Genomic DNA, 18,701 nt, shown 5'->3' on the forward strand with positions numbered 1-18,701 from the left:
GGTGTTTGTGTGTGTATCTGTGTCTGTTTATATAGATTGTATTATATAACGCGATATATATGAATATATTCAGTAAGATATTAAGACATGTGTTAGGGGAGTTGTCAGCATATGTAGGAAACAGGATTACTTTACATAATTTCCACAGTGATTCTATAGGAGTTAATGACACACATGCCGTGGTTAATTCACATCTTATTTTTGTTAAAAAGTAAATAAACAACGTGCACTCCAAGTGAGATCTTTATTCCACATAGGCATGTGCCATGCATGTTCTTTCTAACTGGGCTAGTTTTTTTCTCATGCCATGGGAGCAGGTGGCATGAAGCTGTTTTGATGAGGTTAAAAGGCTCCTCCCCTCTTTCCCCAAGCAGCAGCCTGAAGAACGTCAGCAGTAATTGTGTGCCTGGCTCTGCTGTGCAGAGAAAGGGTGGAGGCAAAATTGATATCAAATAAGGGTATCAAACTGAGATCTGAATGTTCCGTTTAAGTTGTTGCTCATTTTCATTAGCTATGCCAGGGGTGCGAAGCTTATGACTTAAACATCCTTGGGAGTAAGAACAGTTATTTTTGATGGATTCATATTTCTCTTCTCCATAAAGACTGAATTAGTGTTGTAGTGGCTATAAATGAAGGGGTTTCTTTATCCTCTTCTCATTTTATTATTTACTAATCAGACTTCAGCTCAGATAGATGAAAGAGAGAGGCTCTGTTGCCTAGATGTGAGGCCTTTAATGAGGATGAGAGACCCCAGGGAGCCGAAATCTGAAGTAGAACGATGCTGCTTTTGGGTTTCTTGTCATTTCTTCAGTTGCTTCGCCTCCCTTTTCCAATGGGCCTAGTGAGCAGGAACTATCCAAGGTGCTAGAACGCTGGCAGCTTTGCCGTTCAATGCAGACGGATTGCAGAAACAGAAGAAAGATTACTGCTTATTTCAGAAGGTAGGTTCTTTGTTTCAGAATCCCTGATTAATCAGCAGCAGCATCAACAGACTAAGGCAGCTGGAGAGGAGAGAGAGAGAAGCAGGAAGGGAGGGAGTCAGGGGCAGGGAGGGAGGGGAGAGAGAGAATGAGAGAGAGAGGGCTGGTTGTCACGGGGGAGGGACGATGCCACAAGCTAGGCTGCTCCAAACCTTCTGTATGTAAGTGGCAATGAGAAAGAGCATCTTTTTGGCTGAAAGGAGACATGTAGAAAGGATGTTTCTGATTTTTTGTTTTCATTTATTTTTGCCTTCACAGAATATAATCAAATGAGGCACCTTAGCCAGCCTGGGTGATTGCTTCGAGTCTTATAATCATCTGTGTAGCAAAGTGGGTAAAATTATTCAATTTCTTCCTGCTGGACCTGGAAGGCGAGAGGCTGTGTGTTCATCCCCACCCATTAGCTATGCCCTCTTTTCTCTGAATGTCGATTTAAGGAAGCAAGCACCTGTCTTCTGCCACTGAATCTTCCTAGCAAACTTTAAAGGCCATTTTATCTGATAGAAAGAACATCAAGAATGCTCTGATCTCTAGTGATGAAGAATCTGGGAGTGGACACTTTTCCCATCCAGATCCAATGCACTTTAATTGAAGAAAAACTGAGCTGAACTACAAGTCTATTTCCTATGGTGCTGGATGACTCCTACGGAACTGCCCTGAGATCAGCCGCGAGAGAGGGCTCTGACAGACACAAGTCACCTTCTGAATATTGCACTTAGCTGTCCCTGGGGACTTAAAATTTTGGTATGTATCTCATTTTTCAGATTCTCTAAGCATGCTAATTGAATCCAGCACTAAATAATCAAGCAATCTGGTTATAAGATGGAATGATTTTAGCTGGGGATACTTAATGCTGAAGTTTGCATGTCTTATTAGCTGGAGCAGAAAGAAAGCCACAGCAAAGGCATCCAAGGCTTTAATGAGCCTCAGGCTATTCTGTACCCTCTTAGCCACTTAGTTATATTACCGCAGAAATGGTTAAACCAGATCTTCATTGGTAAAATAAGCCATGTTGAATTATTAAAAGCATTGAAAATATTTTCCAGGGTATTAATTGGCATTCATGTGGTGCATGCTAGCTATTTATCTGCTATTTCATACCATAAATATTTTACAACCATGTCTTAGCACATTTGTTTCAGCCCAGTTTTGTGTTCTCAAGAAAGAAAAAAGAAAGAAAAGGCACAGAACCAAAACATAAAAATCCAAACTATCAGAATAGAGCAAAGCTGAAACTGCTTTTTCCTAACTGATAAGACATAAATTTCTTTGAGAAATATATATTTTAGGACCAATCAATACCAGGAAGATTTCACTAGCCTCATCACAATAAATATTTGAGAACTTTAGGTGGACCCGTTTTACTTGGGACACATACTTATTTTGTTGGGGTGTCTCCATTCTAATTCTTCCAACTACTGGCAAATTTTAAATACAAGAAATGCAGATATTCCCTATCTGGAAGAACTAGTACATGAAATAATATTGTTCATTGTCGTTAGGAAATCTTAAAGTTGTTTCAGTACCAAGAACTGGAATGTTATTCTAAATATAGTTCAAAAATAAGAGAACTCAAGAGAAGAGCTTCCACGATGTAGTTCTGGTCATTTTAACACGCAACAATTTCTTACTGAGTAGTGTGGATTAATGACTGTAGAACACAAGTGGAAATTAACTTCTCTCTTAATAATTCACGCTTCAGACAATGCTTCAACTTATTTTGTAGATAGTCAAGTGGTAAACAAATTAACATGAGAACATGTGAGCCACAAATGACAAAATTATTTCATTTTTCTGTGGAAAGTGCAACATGTTTGCCAACTCAGCAAAGGAGGGGACTCTGTGAAAGACATTACCGATTTAGAAAATCAGTGAATGCAGACCTGAGGGGGAAAAAATACTACAACTTCACAAGGAACTGCAGAGAAGCCCAAGGACTCGGAGCATTAGTAAAGTTTAGAAAGAGAAGTGTAAAAATCCTGGAGACAGGAAGGTTGGCTATTGTTTTTTTTTTTTTTTTAAAGTAAGTCATAGCCTTCCAACCCAATTAGATGATTTCTATTGTTGCTCCAGTCAGCAATTTATTATACTGACTATATCTAGTTTGCAAATACTGCCTTGTAAGTGTCTGGAAACATCTGGCCAAAGGCTCCAAAAAGTACCTCAGCCACTGACATTTTGAGTGAGTCCCTAATATTAGTGAAATGTGCAGTCTTTTTAGAACATAGGCAAATAGTTCCATGACAGCCTGAAAGTTGGGGTGGGAGTGGATATCTGATTTACAATGCTTCTACGCTAACGTGATCAATGCCCGTGTTAACCATTTTGGGAAGAGAGATAGTAGAGAAAAACTCACTACAAAGTAATCTGCTTTCTGAGGAAAAAAAAAAAAAAAAGCAATCACTGTCTTTGTAGTCACTTCAACAAGCTCTCTTGGTTTTAACTCTAACATTTCCCATTTTGGGCAGAACAGCTGCATTTTGATGACAGTGGAATGAAAAATTAAGCGTGACCATTCGTGGGGTGGAGAGCAGGATTTCAAGCATAATCAAAGTGAAATTATAGGACTTATTTTTACACATTATAAGATTTGATCAGAAAAATAATTTTGACATGGTTTGCATGGGTTGTGGAGTGGAACCAGGCAATCTAGTCTGTTGATTTGGTCCTCCGTGAAGTCAGCAAATTTGATATTAATTTGCATATGTATTTTACATATGTATGTGAAGCCTGATTATTTAAATACCTATTTTTTCAAATTGATGTGAGTACATGCAAAAAATGTAAAAGATCTTTTTCTCCTGATGAACAAAAAATATAGTCAAAATTGCCATGAGAAACTTTTTTATTTGGATGAATAGATACTACTGGACAAAATAAGATTCTCTGTCTCAGAGAAGATGCAATGATTGGTGTGGGAGGGAAAATCAAATTGTAATAAGCCAAAATCAAATAGCTTCCTTACAGTGTTGAGACAGGTGTGGTTTGAAAACCTAAGAAACAAATAAGGGGTGGGGACTAGAAAAGTTTCCCATATGCATATAAAGTGAAAACTATTAACATGAAATCAAAGCAAAGTGTCTCAGGTTTCCACCATGAAACTTATCCCCTTCTACGTATTTTGTTTTTCTCAAATAACATAATAGCACAAAATAAACTTTATCTTATTCTGGCTGTAACATCATATGGAGTTAAATGTGACCTAAAATTTAAGACATTTCTTACAGAACTTTAAGACTGGGGAGCAGTTCCCTCCCACACACATGTTTTTGATTCTACTACCCCTCAGTGTATGTGGAAAATATCTGGATAGGTAGAGTTTTCACAACTTTATGTCTTGGAAAATCAAGGTTTTAAATGGAGCACAGCTCCGTTTCAGAAATTCTGAGTAAACACCACAAGAAAGGAAAAAAGAAGCAGTCCTCCTAAGGGCCAGAGGACTAATTCACTGAGAGGATGCTGGTACGCTAGACCTCTGCTTTGGGTAAATGGTAATAAACGGCTCATAGGACGATTCTGCCAGAGAAGTCAGTGTACATGTCCACTGGAGCCATTTCTTACGGAGTCAGAGTGGTTGATGTCAAAATGCATGAAATTACACTACAGGAGGAATCTGTTCTGACTTTTAAGAAAAGAAAAATTATTTTACGTGTATGAGAAGATGGCATACCTGATATTTATCTGACTCTTTTGGTGTATCTTAAAAAAAAAAAAAAGCCTATAGTTAATCAAAAGCCCTCTAGACTATGGGGGAACCCAACCTTGACACCATTTTTTACAGCCACATTAAATATCCTCTTATATGGCTTCAAAATTTCAGCCATATAAGATTTGTTTCTTAATTTACAAAGGGAATAGCTCATGTGAATGTATTAATATGATCTTAGCTAAAGTTTTTGCATGTACTTGCTTCTCAAAAATCGGCTTCCATTTTTTTTTTGGCTTGAACACTTAAATTCATAAAGTGTCTCATCTTGTTGGATTCCTTGGATGCAAGCAGTGGCTACAGAAAGAGAAAGGAACATTTTAAAATGTTTCCATGTACTGTGTTTGAATAGCCGTATGTATATTTTCTGCTCTGTTTATGTATGTAATGGATAGTTTCATTTCAGTGGAGATATTTGTAAAGAAATGTAATGTTACTTTCAGTTCTAGGCTCAACATTAGTAAGGTCAAGTGATGATGTTAAAAGAAAATAAATAAATGATTAATTTGATGAAAAGATAAAATGTTTAATGGCATAAATATGACCTGAATCCCACCTGGTGCCTCTTAGCTGAGTAAAGTGAAATTTCAAATTCTGATAAGTATCACAATACTATACAAAGTAATTTTTACAAAGGGTGTGGTCAATAGGAAATGACAAAAGTTAAAGAATAAAATAAAAGAAAGCTGAGCAATTAACCATTCAGTTTTATTTAATCCAACTTCTGTAGCTCGTTATTAGAATGGGCTGATTCTAAATACAGTGATCCAAAAATTGAATAAAAAGAGTGCCTTATAAATGAAGAATACAGCAGTACAAGAAAGGCATAAAGTGAATGCTTGAAGTTGTCTGTGGTTTGTATGGGAATTCTGATCTCCATTATTTTAGATGCTTTCCCAGAAGAGTCCCTGACACAAATTTTGAATATTGACCACAACTTCCGAGAAAAAGAACATATACAAAAAAAATCTTGAGCTATTCGAATCAATGTTCTGCATTCCAAAGAAAACATATCTGCTTTGTGGGTGGACACCATGGATGCCAGCTTTCAACCACTGCGGAGGGGGGTAGGGTGCTAAAATTTCTAATTGGTTTTGAGCAAAAATGGCTGAAGACACATATTTCAAATAAAAGAGATGCCTGGGGAAATGCAAACTTTCCGTTCAATTTCACAGGCTCTGTTAAAATATGCTAGGCAATGGTTTTGATCTACTGACTGATGTAGACTCATTAATTAATTAGTTGCAATACGGCTAAAGATGCTTCTGAAGGAAGTTGCCTGTTTGCTTCTTAACTATTTTCTTTTATGATGCCAACTTTAGGAATTAGGTGCTCAAAACAAGCCTTCATAAAATGTTTGCATATAGGATTGCCCTTCAAGGGCTAGAACTGAACTTGATTTAAATCCAACAATCAAAACACAGTCAAATTTTTAGTGATAACAAATATATCTGATTAAATATCTGTCTTAGCCATGAATACACATTTCTGAAAGGCTGATTTAAGATCACACTTGTCTGTGGGTTCTCCCTACATGGGAATGGTAGCAGTTGTAAAGAGGTAGACACTTAATATGATTCACTTTTCTTAGGTGAGGCCATGAATCTGTTCATTCATAGTCCAGTTTTCTGAGAAATACCGCTGGGCTTGTATGGGTGGCGTCTAAGTGTTTGCAAGATGGGATACATGTCTTGGTTCATATTCCCCAAAGCCTTTATTTTCTAGATGTGAAAAATGGGTGTGCGTGGGTGCTCAGCTGTGTTGGACTCTCTGTGAACCTGTGGACTCTAGTCTGCCAGGCTCCTCAGTCCATGGGATTTTCCTGGCAAGATAGTGGACTGGGTTGTCATTTCCTTCTCCAGGGGATCTTCCCAACCCAGGGATTTTACCTGTGTTTCCTGTACATCCTGCATTGCAGGTGGATTCTTTACCTGCTGAGCCATCAGGGAAGGAGCAGAATAGATAAGTACTTTTAAATGCTTTTGGTTAGTGAGCAAATCTATTAACCCTTTTCATGGCCTCTATTTGCATACTTTTGATTAAGGAAGTTGAACATTAAGCATTCTATTCTATTATGTTTCAAGTAAAACTATATTTATAGAAGAATTATTATAAAACCTTATCTTCACCACAGTTGAAAATTGTGAGAATCATCTAATGTTAATGACTAATAAATTTGGTCCCATATTGGGCATGCATTTTTAACTGAATCCTCACAATAGTGTAAGGAGGTAAATAATGATTTTTTAAATGTGGAGACTGAAACTTAAAGAGGTTAATTAACTTGCACAAAGTCATAGATCTAGGAGTGCTTTAGTTTAGGACTTTTAGGCTGTTGTGGTCAACAACTCCACTATATGTCCTTCAAGACTGACACCATTTCTCTCTACATTACAAACTACATTTTACACGTAGACAAAAAGGCAAAAGGGCTTCCCAGGTGGCCCTACTGGCAAATAATTCACCTGCCAATGCAGGAGACACAAGAGACATGGGCTCGATCCCTGGGTTGGGAAGATCCCCTGGAGAAGGAAATGGCAACTCATTCCAGTATTTTTGCCTGGAAAATTCCATGGGCAGAGGAGCCTGGTGGGCTATAGTCCATGGGGCCTCAAAGAGTCAGACATGATAGAACACTTAGCACTAAAAAGGCAAAAAAAGTATGATACTTAAATAGTGATACAGCCCGTCTATTTTTTTTACTTTTACTTTTGAAGACTACATATAACCATTGAAAAGTGTTCATCATCAAAAATGCTGACCATCACCACGACAAACTAGTGAATGCCAACACTGCCAAGTGAATTAGTGCCCTTGTCACACTGCATTGCAATTACTTACTTATTGTGTTCTTTCACTGCTGAATGAATGTCTAAAGGGATACAATTTTGCCTTTATCACTGCCTAATGCATTATATTGGAAAGGCGATGGCACCCCATTCTAGTACTCTTGCCTGGAAAATCCCATGGACAGAGGATCCTGGTAGGCTGCAGTCTGTGGGGTCGCGAAGAGCCAGACACGACTGAGCGACTTCACTTTCTCTTTTCACCCTCATGCATTGAAGAAGTAAATGGCAACCCACTCCAGTGTTCTTGCCTGGAGAATCCCAGGGACAGGGGAGCCTGGTGGGCTGCTGTCTATGGGGTCACACAGAGTTGGACACGACTGAAGTGACTTAGCAGCAGCAGCAATGCATGATATGGAGCTTCCTAGGTGGCGCTAGTGGTAAAGAACTTGCCTGCCGATGCAGGAGATGCAAGAGATGTGGGTTTGGGTCAGGAAGATCCCCTGGAGGAGGGCATGGCAACCCACTCTAGTATTCTTATCTGGAGAATCCCATGGACAGAGGAGCCTGGTGAGCTACCGTCCATAGCGTTTCACAGAGTTGGACGCGACTGAAGCAACTTAGCACGCGGCACAGTGTATAACATGTGCTCAAGAAATACTTGAATAAATGAATGATTGTAGAAACAAATATCCTCTAGAACTGGATGACTCAAGCATGTTCACCAACATCCAGTTTTCATTGCTCTGAAGTGTTACTAGATTTCTCAGTTGATTTTCATCCCCCAAATTTTCATCTCAATTAAAAAACACCTTATAATAGGACTCTCCACAGTACACATATTTTACTATGTTATTATTTAATATTTTCTCAAAATAAACAAATTTGAACTCTAACCAAGTTGAAAGGCCACTTAGGGAGATAATTAATTTTCAGAGGTGCACAATTAATCTGGTTAATGTTTGGAATATATAACTCCATAAAGAATCGCAAGTGTCATCTGGATGGAGAGGAAAACTTAAGGGAAGAAATAAAAATCTTTGGATAATGCCTTACACGATGGGAAATAGACAGTTTTGCTCCAGGGCAGAGTAGGAGTGATCATCTTCCACCCTGAGGCATTCTATCTAGAATCCTCGTAATACTGACTTGGCTTGCTTAGCTATGGTAAAAATAATTGCCATGAAGCTGTGCAGATCTTTTTTTATCGAAGCATACCTCTTGCTGAAATCCTTGGTAGAAGTGATTTCCCAATAATACTAATGCTTTAGCTCTTTGAGTATCATGTTGCATCCCCTCCCCCACAAATTACAATCATTCATAGCAGAATTTTTTTATTCCTATGTATGTTCACCACTTCTGATAGGATGATAATGAAATACAATTTGTCACATTAGGTGGTTGCAATTAAAAGTCCATTTCATTTACCAACCCATTACGGCTTAAAAGCAAATTAAAAATAAGAAAACAAGATAACAGAAAACCATGAGTGGAAGAACAATTCATTGATCCTCTGGTTTCAACAATTTCTTACATGTTGAAGAATAAATCCTTAAATTTAGAGTGGGCTTCAAGTAACGTATGGATTGACTGGCAGCTGAAATGCTAATAAATTCTGATAAGAAGTGAAGTTTCCATAGCTACGATCCAGGTTATGAAACATGATTATTCTTGTAAAAAAATCACAATGGAAATAATTTGAAATGGTAAAAATGAAGGTCTAGGACTTCTACCTTAAAAAGCTCAGCGGATATTTAAAAAAAAATCTTTCTGAGACTGTTGAAGAAAGTAAAAGATGTAAAGGTGATTTATAATTTTTAAATTTGCCAACATTTTCTTTGCTATTAGCAAAGATTTGCTTTACCACGATGAATATGCAACTGAGGACAGTAAGCATTATTAAGCTATAAGTGTAAAACATTTATTCTACATGTAATTAATTAAAATTCAGTTCTATTTTGATTGATACAAACACAATTTCTCTATCCTCTGGCTTCATTTATTTCTATGATTCTTTGGATACTTTTACTTCAAGCCATGCTGATTTCTATAGCCTGCTGGCTATCTATCTACCCATTCATCTATATATATATTTTTTACATGATTGTTCCTGTCAATAATATCAACAAGCTTTATTATGTATACACTTATTATTGTTGAACTCTGTGTGAAATTCTCTATAGTCATCACCTCCCATAATCTTCATATCAGTAGGAGCTAAGCATTATTATTTCCATCATTTTATAGGTGAGTTTGTAAAGTCCTATGTTTTTGTTTTGATTTGATTTTGGCTTTCAGAGTTCCTTTCTGTGGCTCAGGTTTTTAATCCTTCAAGTAGTAAGGATAATCAAAATTGCCATTGCTTGAATGACCAGAGTGGTAAGTATTAACATGGTTCTGGTGATCTATGGTTTTTGAGTTACAGTATGAAGCCATTTTGGAGAATAATGGAGGACCACAAAGAGATTATTTCTAAGCCAATTTATATTAGAAAAGTGCATTTCCTTGATAACTGCTCTATTTTGCATGAATTGTTCAGATTCATAAGTCTTAACTTTAAATTGCAAGGAAAGCATACAATGAGAAAGTTCATTTCAAATTGTTACATTATTTTATTTGAAACTGAACAGAAAAGTTGTTATGGTGTTCAAAAAAGAAATAGAGCTTGGCTCTAATGTAGCTTATTGGCATATGAACACATTTTTGAGAAACAAAATCATGGCTGTTTACACAGTGTGGTGTATGCATGCTCAGTCGTGTCTGACCCTCTGCTACCCCATGGACTGTAGTTCACCAGACTATTCTGTCCATGGGATTTCCCAGGCAAGAATACCAGAGTGGGTTGCCATTTCCTTCTCTAGGGGATCTTCCTAACCCATGGATCGAACCTGCATCTCCTGCATTGGCAGGAGGATTCTTTACCACTTGTGCTACCAGATAAGCCCATAAACTATGTTATTTTTCTCCCCAAATGTTTACACCTTCACATCACCCTTCAGTGCAAGAGCTTTGGCCATTGATTTGTTCATTTTGCCACTTTGAGGAAGTGTTTGCTACCCAGGCAAAATTCATTTAATATTTACTTTCAACATGCAACTGTGATTTCTAATGAGACATTTTCTCCAAGTCGATTCTACCATAGACACTGGAGTTTGGGGCTGATGAGACGTTAGGAGAATAAGCAACACCTTGCTTTTACCCGCATCTCTGATGAAAGTGAAATGTGCTCTCATCCCACAGGAAGTGTTCCTTTTCACATGAAATCCTCCAAGATGATGAGCTCCAATCCCGAGGAAGACCCTTTGGACACGTTTCTCCAGTACATTGAGGATATGGGGATGAAGGCCTATGATGGCTTGGTTATTCAGAATGCATCAGACATTGCTCGAGAGAACGATCGCTTGAGAAACGAGACAAACCTGGCCTACTTGAAAGAGAAGAATGAAAAACGCCGAAGACAGGAAGAAGCAATAAAACGGTAAGTATAAACAAAAGTGTCCTGAGTATTGTTCACTCCAGGGAGTCTGTGAGTCCTGCGAAGACTGTGATGTTGTCACCTGCTCAAGAAGGGGTTTGCCAAAGTTAGACTTGAAAAGACAAAGTGAAAATGTCTCCTCAACTGTAACAGAAAACAACCCACCTTAAGGACAGGACCCTTGCCTTAGTTAACAAAAGTTGTTTACTTCTGTGTTATGATTATGGAGGCACAGATAGGATGAGGAAAAAATTCAGTTTCAAGTAAAAGTTCATACTGAACGATCTCTTGATAAAAGCTTAAGGGAACACACACTTATTTAATGTTTAATGAAAAATCCTCATCTTTAAAGGTCTTTGTATCATCCTTATCTTATAACAGAGTTCATCTTTCTATGAAAAGACTTGTCAATGATTAGACTTTTGTGAGTTTCTGAAGTGGAAGCTTCAGTGTGCGGTCTCTATGCAGAGTTCTGTGGCTATGACATCTCTTACCTGGTACCAAGTGCCCCAGGTTTGTTCAAATGAAATGACTTTTGTGCTTCAAAATCTACCTGCTACATGCAAATGAGCCTCAATTGCAGCCTCCAAACTGAGGCTACATTTTCCAGTGTATTGAGATCAAAAGAAGGATACACAACTTTTGATTTTTCCAAAAAAATGTTCAGCATTTTCTGAGTGTATATATTGTAAGGGTACAAGTAAAAATGTGTGTTTGATGGAGTCCTATTTATTCAATGAAGTACATTTATTAAGGGCAAAGAGACAGAATTCAGGAAATTAATCCATCAATTGCCTGGATAACTGAATGGTAATAGTAAGCTGTCTTGATAGTTGTTGGATTTTTCATCTAATCTGAAATTAATCCTTTTGCTTACTCTCTGTGAACACTATAATATGAAGGAAAAGAAAATATTCTTTTAAGGTGGACTATTCATTCTTATGAGCTTCCCTGGTGGCTCAGGTGGTAAAGAATCTGCCTTCAGTGCAAGAAACTGGGTTCAATCCCTGGGTCAGGAAAATCCCATGGCGAAGGAAATGTCTACCCATTTCATTACTCTTGCCTGGAGAATTCCAGGGACAGAGGAGCCTGGCAGGCTACAGTCCATCGTGTCACAAAGAGTTGGACATGACTGAGTCACACACACACACCCACACACACACACACACATTCATTCTTATAAAGAAGCAAAGTAAGGATGCACTACTCCAGTCATTTAATGATTGATGAGGAAGAAGAGGCAGAGAAACAGGGAGAGAGATTTGGAATCAAACATATAGAAAGAACTTTTATAGAGGATCATTGTGAAAGAGTGCAATCTTTTTCTCTGGACTATTAAAATGGAAATCCATTCTATTACTAAATATACAAATATTTATAAAATTGCTTCATAAACATGTTAATAATTGCATATGATTTTTGTAAGATGTTATTTATTTCTACCCAGTTTTAGTTCAGAGAAGGCAATGGCACCCCACTCCAGTACTCTTGCCTGGAAAATCCCATGGACGGAGGAGCCTGGTAGGCTGCAGTCCATGGAGTTGCTAAGAGTCGGACACGACTGAGCGACTTCACTTTCACTTTTCACTTTCATGCATTGGAGAAGGAAATGGCAACCCACTCCAGTGTTCTTGCCTGGAGAATCCCAGGGATGGGGGAGCCTAGTGGGCTGCCGTCTATGGGTTTGCACAGAGTCAGACACTACTGAGGTGACTCAGTTTAGTTGACATCACAGGCTCCTTTCTTACAATAAATTTTTTTCTGCAAAGTACCTCTGATTTGCATATACCTCTGTATATGCAAAGTACATATACGAACTTCTATATGTATATGAACATTTTAAATTATTTCCGTGAGTTTAACATTTCTGAAACTCAAAAAAGAAAACTCATGATTTTTAAAATAACTTCATATATAAAATCTAAAGTTTTCCAATTTTGCCATTAAAACTCATAAATTCATTATTTTCTCTAAGCATAGGGACAGAATTATTTGCTTAATTGTTCTGTTAGACTACACAGAGCACCCACAGTGTGCTTATCACTGTACTATTAGATTCTGTGTTTCATCAACAACCTTCAGAAAGTTTCTATCTAAAGATCTAAGACAGCGAAAATGACTCATTCTTAGGTGGTAAAGTGTTCAAAGAGGCATAATTCCAAGAAGTCTATAGTTCAGGGAACAGGGACAGGAATTTAGGTAAGTGACTGTGCAGTTCTTAGAACAGAATCTTAAGCCAAATTATTGCTCAATAATTACTGGGTCGAAAAGTTCGTATGGGTTTTTCCATAATGTCTTATGGAAAAAACCCGAATGCAGTTTTTGGGCCATCCCAATAACTTGCTGCCAAATATATTCATTGATTGGTAAAATATTTATTGGAATCTTACTGAATGCCAGGAAATGTTCTAGGCTTTTATGTGTGCGTGCTAAGTCACTTCAGTCATTTCTGACTCTTTGTGACTCCATCGACTGAAGCCCACCAGACTCCTCTGTCTATGGGATTCTCCAGGCAAAAATACTGGAGTGGGTTGCCGTGACTTTCTCCAGGGGGTCTTCCCAACCCAGTGATCGAACCTGCATCTCTTACGTCTCCTGAATTGACAGGCAGATTCTTTACTACAGGCGCCACCTGGGAAGCCCTAAGCTTTTGTGAAATGTCAATAAACAGAACAAAGTTCCTGGTTATAAAAGACTACATTCTGAAAGGAGGGTAAAGGAGAGGCAACATGAAAGATATGTTTAAATAAATGTATACGACAGGTGGTAACAGTTTTTCACACTGTAAAACAAGCCAAGATGAGGAAGATAAGAATAGACTCCAGGGAAGAACTCTGAGATCCTGCAACATCTGAGCAGGAGTATGAGACATTGGGAGCCTGTTGCTGGAGAAATGAACCACATATGGCTATCTATGGGAAGAGGATTCTGGGCAGAGAAAACAGTTTGGTGTGTTCCAAGGGTAAGGTGTCCTGTTGTGACCGAGCAAATACTGAGGTTGGGGGACAAGTTCAGACTGGTAGTGGACCATCAGGTAATACAAAGCCTTATAAACACTTACGTTTTACTCTGATGGAAGAAAGACTACAGATTTTTGCGCATAGGTATGATGTGCTCTAACTGATCATCCCACAGTGATTACTATGGTTTCCATGGGTTGAATAGATGGATGGGGTATACCTGGATGCAGGGAATTCAGAGAGAAAGTTTTGCAGTGATTCATGTGAGAGATGGTGGTAGTTTGGAGTAGGGTGATACTAGCAGAGGTGGTATAAAATACTAAGATTATGGGCTCCATTAGAACTTTCTAACTGATGAGATGTAGAAATAGAATAAAAGAAAGGAACTGAAGATGATTCTCAAGTGTGTTTTGCTGGTGTTCTGGGTTCTGTTGCTATGTGTTGGTTTTATCTGAGACAACTAGAAGAATGATGCTTACACTTAATGAAATGCTGAAGATTTGAAGACAAGTTTAGGTTGAATGGTGGAGGAATGGGAGTTCAGCTTTCATCGCCAATGTTGGGAGTCCTTTTACATATTCAAAGGGAGAATTCTGGGTGGGCAATTGGATCCAGGATTCATGGTAGAGATCAAAGTTGGGGATGTTAATATGAGAGTCATAGATATTGCAGTCAAGAGTCTAGTTAAGAAGCCCTAGGACCTAAAATTAGATAGAAAGAATAAAAGCAACCAGGACAGTTCCTTGGGGCATATATTTGCTTACATAACAGGAACAGGAGAAGAATCCAGTAAGAAGAGGTAGTGAGATAAGAGAACCACCAAAGTGGGTGTTGCATCAGGGTGAAACTACAAAAGGGATTAAAGAACAGAGATTTTACTGGTGCGTCAAATATATTGAAGCCTGAGGATTGAACAATGCTTTTTACCACATTGGTGTTGACAAGAAAAGTTTTGCTGGCAGTCTGGGGACAAAACCCAGTGGTGTTATGTTCATGAGAGGATAGAAAAAGAGGAATTGAAACAAGGAAGAAAATGTGTGCGTGTTAATCGCTCAGCCATGTCCAATTTTGTAACCCCATGAACTGTAGTCCTCCAGGTTCCTCTGTCCATGGGATTCTCCAAGCAAGAATACTGGAGTGGCTGACCCAGGGATCGAAGCCAGGTCGCCCACACTTAAGGAAGAAAATAATAGAAAATTATTGTAGGGATTTTTGAGGTTAAATAAAATTCACACATATGGAGAGTAGTTGAAGGAGGAAGAGAAGTTTATGGTGTTCTGTTTTCCTGTTTTTTTTTCCCTTTAAGAAGAGAGAAAGCTAGTTTCTTTGAAATGCTGATATAAATGATTACAATAGAAAGGGAAATGTTAATGACTTGGGAGAGGGAAGGAAAAATTACTGTGATTATGTCCTTGAGTAGGTGGGAAGGGATGGGATCTCAAGTGTTTCAGATTGGAGCACAGACTGCTCAGCCGCAATGTATGGGTCACGGAACGATGAATGAACGGATGACTACTCCTGCGTGAAGCAGCCCCAAACCTGGCTCCTCACGCATCGTTTTATTATTGTACCGTAGCCGTCACACGTGCTAGGAATAGGAAGATGTAGTATGTCCCTTGCTATTAGTAACTCTTATCTACTCTCTCCTACACTCTTTCATCAAATATTTTCTGGAGTTCAAACTTAAAATGTAAATATTTTTGGAAGGAGCAAAACACTAGTAGAATCTCCTAAATTTGGAAACCTTTCAGATGACGTTCTTTTTTCATTTGTTTTGTTTTCTGTTGGAGTACAGTTGATTTACAATGTTTCAGGTCCTCAGCAAACTGATTAAGATATATATGCATGCATACTAAGCTGGTTCAGTCGTGTCTGACCCTTTGAGACCCCGTGGACTGCAGCCTGCTAGGCTCCTCTGTCAGTGGGATTCTCCAGGCAAAAATACTGGAGTGGGTTGTGAGAGCGTGAGAAGGCGTGCAAGGGTGTGCGAGGATCTTCCTGACCCAGGGATCGAAACTGCATCTCTCTTATGTCTCCTGCATTGGCAGGAAAGTTCTTTATCACTAGTGCCCCCTTATATACCTATATTAGGGGTATAATATAATATAATATATATATAATATTTATATATTACATATATATATATAATATTCAGATTCTTTTCTATTTTAGGTTATCACAAGATATTGAGTGTATAGTGATATACTGTGATATACAGGAGGTCCTTGTTGTTTATCTATTTTATATATAATAGTGTATGCATTTTAATCCCAAATTCCTAATCTGAAATCTCCTCCTTTCCCCTTTGATAAGTATGTTTGTTTTCTACGTATGTGAGTTTATTTCTGTTTTGTAAATGAAGTTCATTGGTATCACTTTTTATATTCCATATATAAGCAATGTCATATAATATCTGTCTTTTTCTGTCTGATTTTCTTAGTATGATAGTCTCTAGGTCCATCCATATTGCTCAGATGGCTTTGTTTTATAAAAGCAGGGTTCATGAGAGTGTGCAGGAGATCTGGCTTCAATCCCTGGGTCGGGAAGATCCCCTGGGGAAGGAAAACCCACTCCAGTATTCTTGCCTGGAGAATTCCATAGACAGAGGAGCCTGGTGGGCTACAGTGCAGGGGGTTGCAAAGAGTTGGACACGACTGAGGGACTAACACACACACATGTGCAGTGTGAGGACATACATAGAAGTTTCTGGATAATGCAAAGGGAGGAACTAGAGAATCAAGAAAGGAGCCAGAAAAGTCATGACTGGGCAGGAGGAGGAGGTTCAAGGCCTCCTTGTCTTTGGGATGGGCTTCTCAAATTATTCCATCTCAGTATCTACTGAAATGTTCAAATTCAATTTATATTGTTTGTATGGGGACCAGTGTTCTGGGATTCTGACAATTAAAGGATATAATAAAATTTAAATATTATATAGAATATTCTCATAGTACATTTTTAGAGTTGCTTTAACTTTGTTAATAGGAAGTTCATTTTTGTGTGTGTGTGTGTGTGTTCTATTTTTTATTTTATTTTATTTTATTTTTAAACTTTACAATATTGTATTGGTTTTGCCATATATCAACATGAATCCGCCACAGGTTTACACGTGTTCCCCATCCTGAACCCTCCTCCCTCCTCCCTCCCTGTACCATCCCTCTGGGTCGTCCCAGTGCACCAGCCCCAATCGTATCGTGCATCCAGTATCGTGCATCGAACCTGGACTGGCGACTCGTTTCATATATGATATTATACATGTTTCAATGCCATTTTCCCAAATCATCCCACCCTCTCCCTCTCCCACAGAGTCCAAAAGACTGTTCTACATGTCAGTGTCTCTTTTGCTGTCTCGTATACAGGGTTATTGTTACCATCTTTCTAAATTCCATATATATGCGTTAGTATACTATATTGGTGTTTTTCTTTCTGACTGACTTCACTCTGTATAATAGGCTCCAGTTTCATCCACCTCATTAGAACTGATTCAAATGTATTCTTTTTAATGACTGAGTCTACAAGCAATAAATGCTGGAGAGGGTGTGGAGAAAAGGGAACCCTCTTACACTGTTGGTGGGAATGCAAACTAGTACAGCCACTATGGAGAAGAGTGTGGAGATTCCTTTAAAAACTGGAAATAGAACTGCCTTATGACCCAGGAAGTTCATTTTTAAAATTTTTGAAAGCTCCTTAGCAAGATTCTGGTCACACAGGCATTTTGAGGTTGCAGAGATGGTGACCAAGGCAGAATGTCCATATCTAAATTTCACACATATTTAATACTTTTAACATGCAATTTATGTCATTGTATATAAGATTCAATGTGATATTAATGAACAGTCTAATCAATTAAAATTCTTTGTCATATCTGCTGAATGCTCGCTTTAATATATACTATGATTTAATGTAAATGCTGAAAATCTAAAGATGAGGCATGTTTGACCTTGAAAAGGCATTGATGATAATTCTCTGTGAAATATGCCAGTTGCAATTTCAGAAATGTGCAGACTGCCAGGGATTGCTTAAAAAATGGAAATAGGATTTCATGTGATTGACCTTCTAGATCACATATGTGCTGAAATGCCTTTTGTGTTGAAGCTGGGAAGCTTAAAACACTGAGCTCTTAGGAAAAAATCTCCTCATCACATTCTCAGTGTTCCAAGTCACTTGGGCTTTCTGAGCCCAATTACTTATTTTTAAACTAAGTTGAGCCCATTTTTTGCTACTAACTTCCTTATATTTTCACTTCCATTTCCCAAATGGGATTTCACTGAAAAGTCTTATTGGATAGAAAATTTTAAATAAATAAAAAGTGATACTCAGTACTTAATAGCTCCAAGTAACATTTGGTGGGAAAGAGAGAGAAAGACTCAAAAGGTGAAAACCTAATGAATAATGAAAAAATATTTCAGTAGCTCATTATTTCTGCTATGTTAAAATTCTGATGGTTTTCTGCAGGCATTGTTAAATGAGATTTATTTTTTATTAAAAAAAAACTATCAGAAAACAAACATGCACAACCTATCATTTCAAACTAGTGAGATCACCTGAGATAGGTTAGAAAACCCTAGTTTGTTACACATGTAACACATGAAGAGAGGTGTTTAAGACACAAGGATAATAGATATATTGAACCATTGACACACATAGGCACTAGTTAGTAAGGGGAGGCAACTGACAAATGAGAACAGGCTGGTTACAGACAACATGTAAGGCAGTACTTATGTGTACCTATTAATATAAGATCTCCTTTGAAGATTCACTCTTTACCAGTAACATCAAGAAGAGCAATAAAAAGAT

At 38.0% G+C, this 18,701-nt stretch overlaps 1 protein-coding gene across 1 annotated transcript in view; it reads left to right on the forward strand.

Moving 5' to 3' along the window:
• Positions 1-1,049: 1,049 nt before the first annotated feature.
• NYAP2 (neuronal tyrosine-phosphorylated phosphoinositide-3-kinase adaptor 2) overlaps positions 1,050-18,701 on the forward strand; it is a 321,871-nt gene continuing 304,219 nt past the window's right edge. The window contains exons 1-2 of the mRNA XM_059879087.1: positions 1,050-1,724; positions 10,713-10,950. Coding sequence (XP_059735070.1) covers positions 10,730-10,950 — 221 coding nt within the window. The 5' untranslated portion in view covers positions 1,050-1,724; positions 10,713-10,729. The remainder of the gene's footprint in view (positions 1,725-10,712; positions 10,951-18,701) is intronic.

Source organism: Bos taurus, chromosome 2 (genome assembly GCF_002263795.3).
Source record: "Bos taurus isolate L1 Dominette 01449 registration number 42190680 breed Hereford chromosome 2, ARS-UCD2.0, whole genome shotgun sequence".
Taxonomy (NCBI): domain Eukaryota; kingdom Metazoa; phylum Chordata; class Mammalia; order Artiodactyla; family Bovidae; genus Bos; species Bos taurus.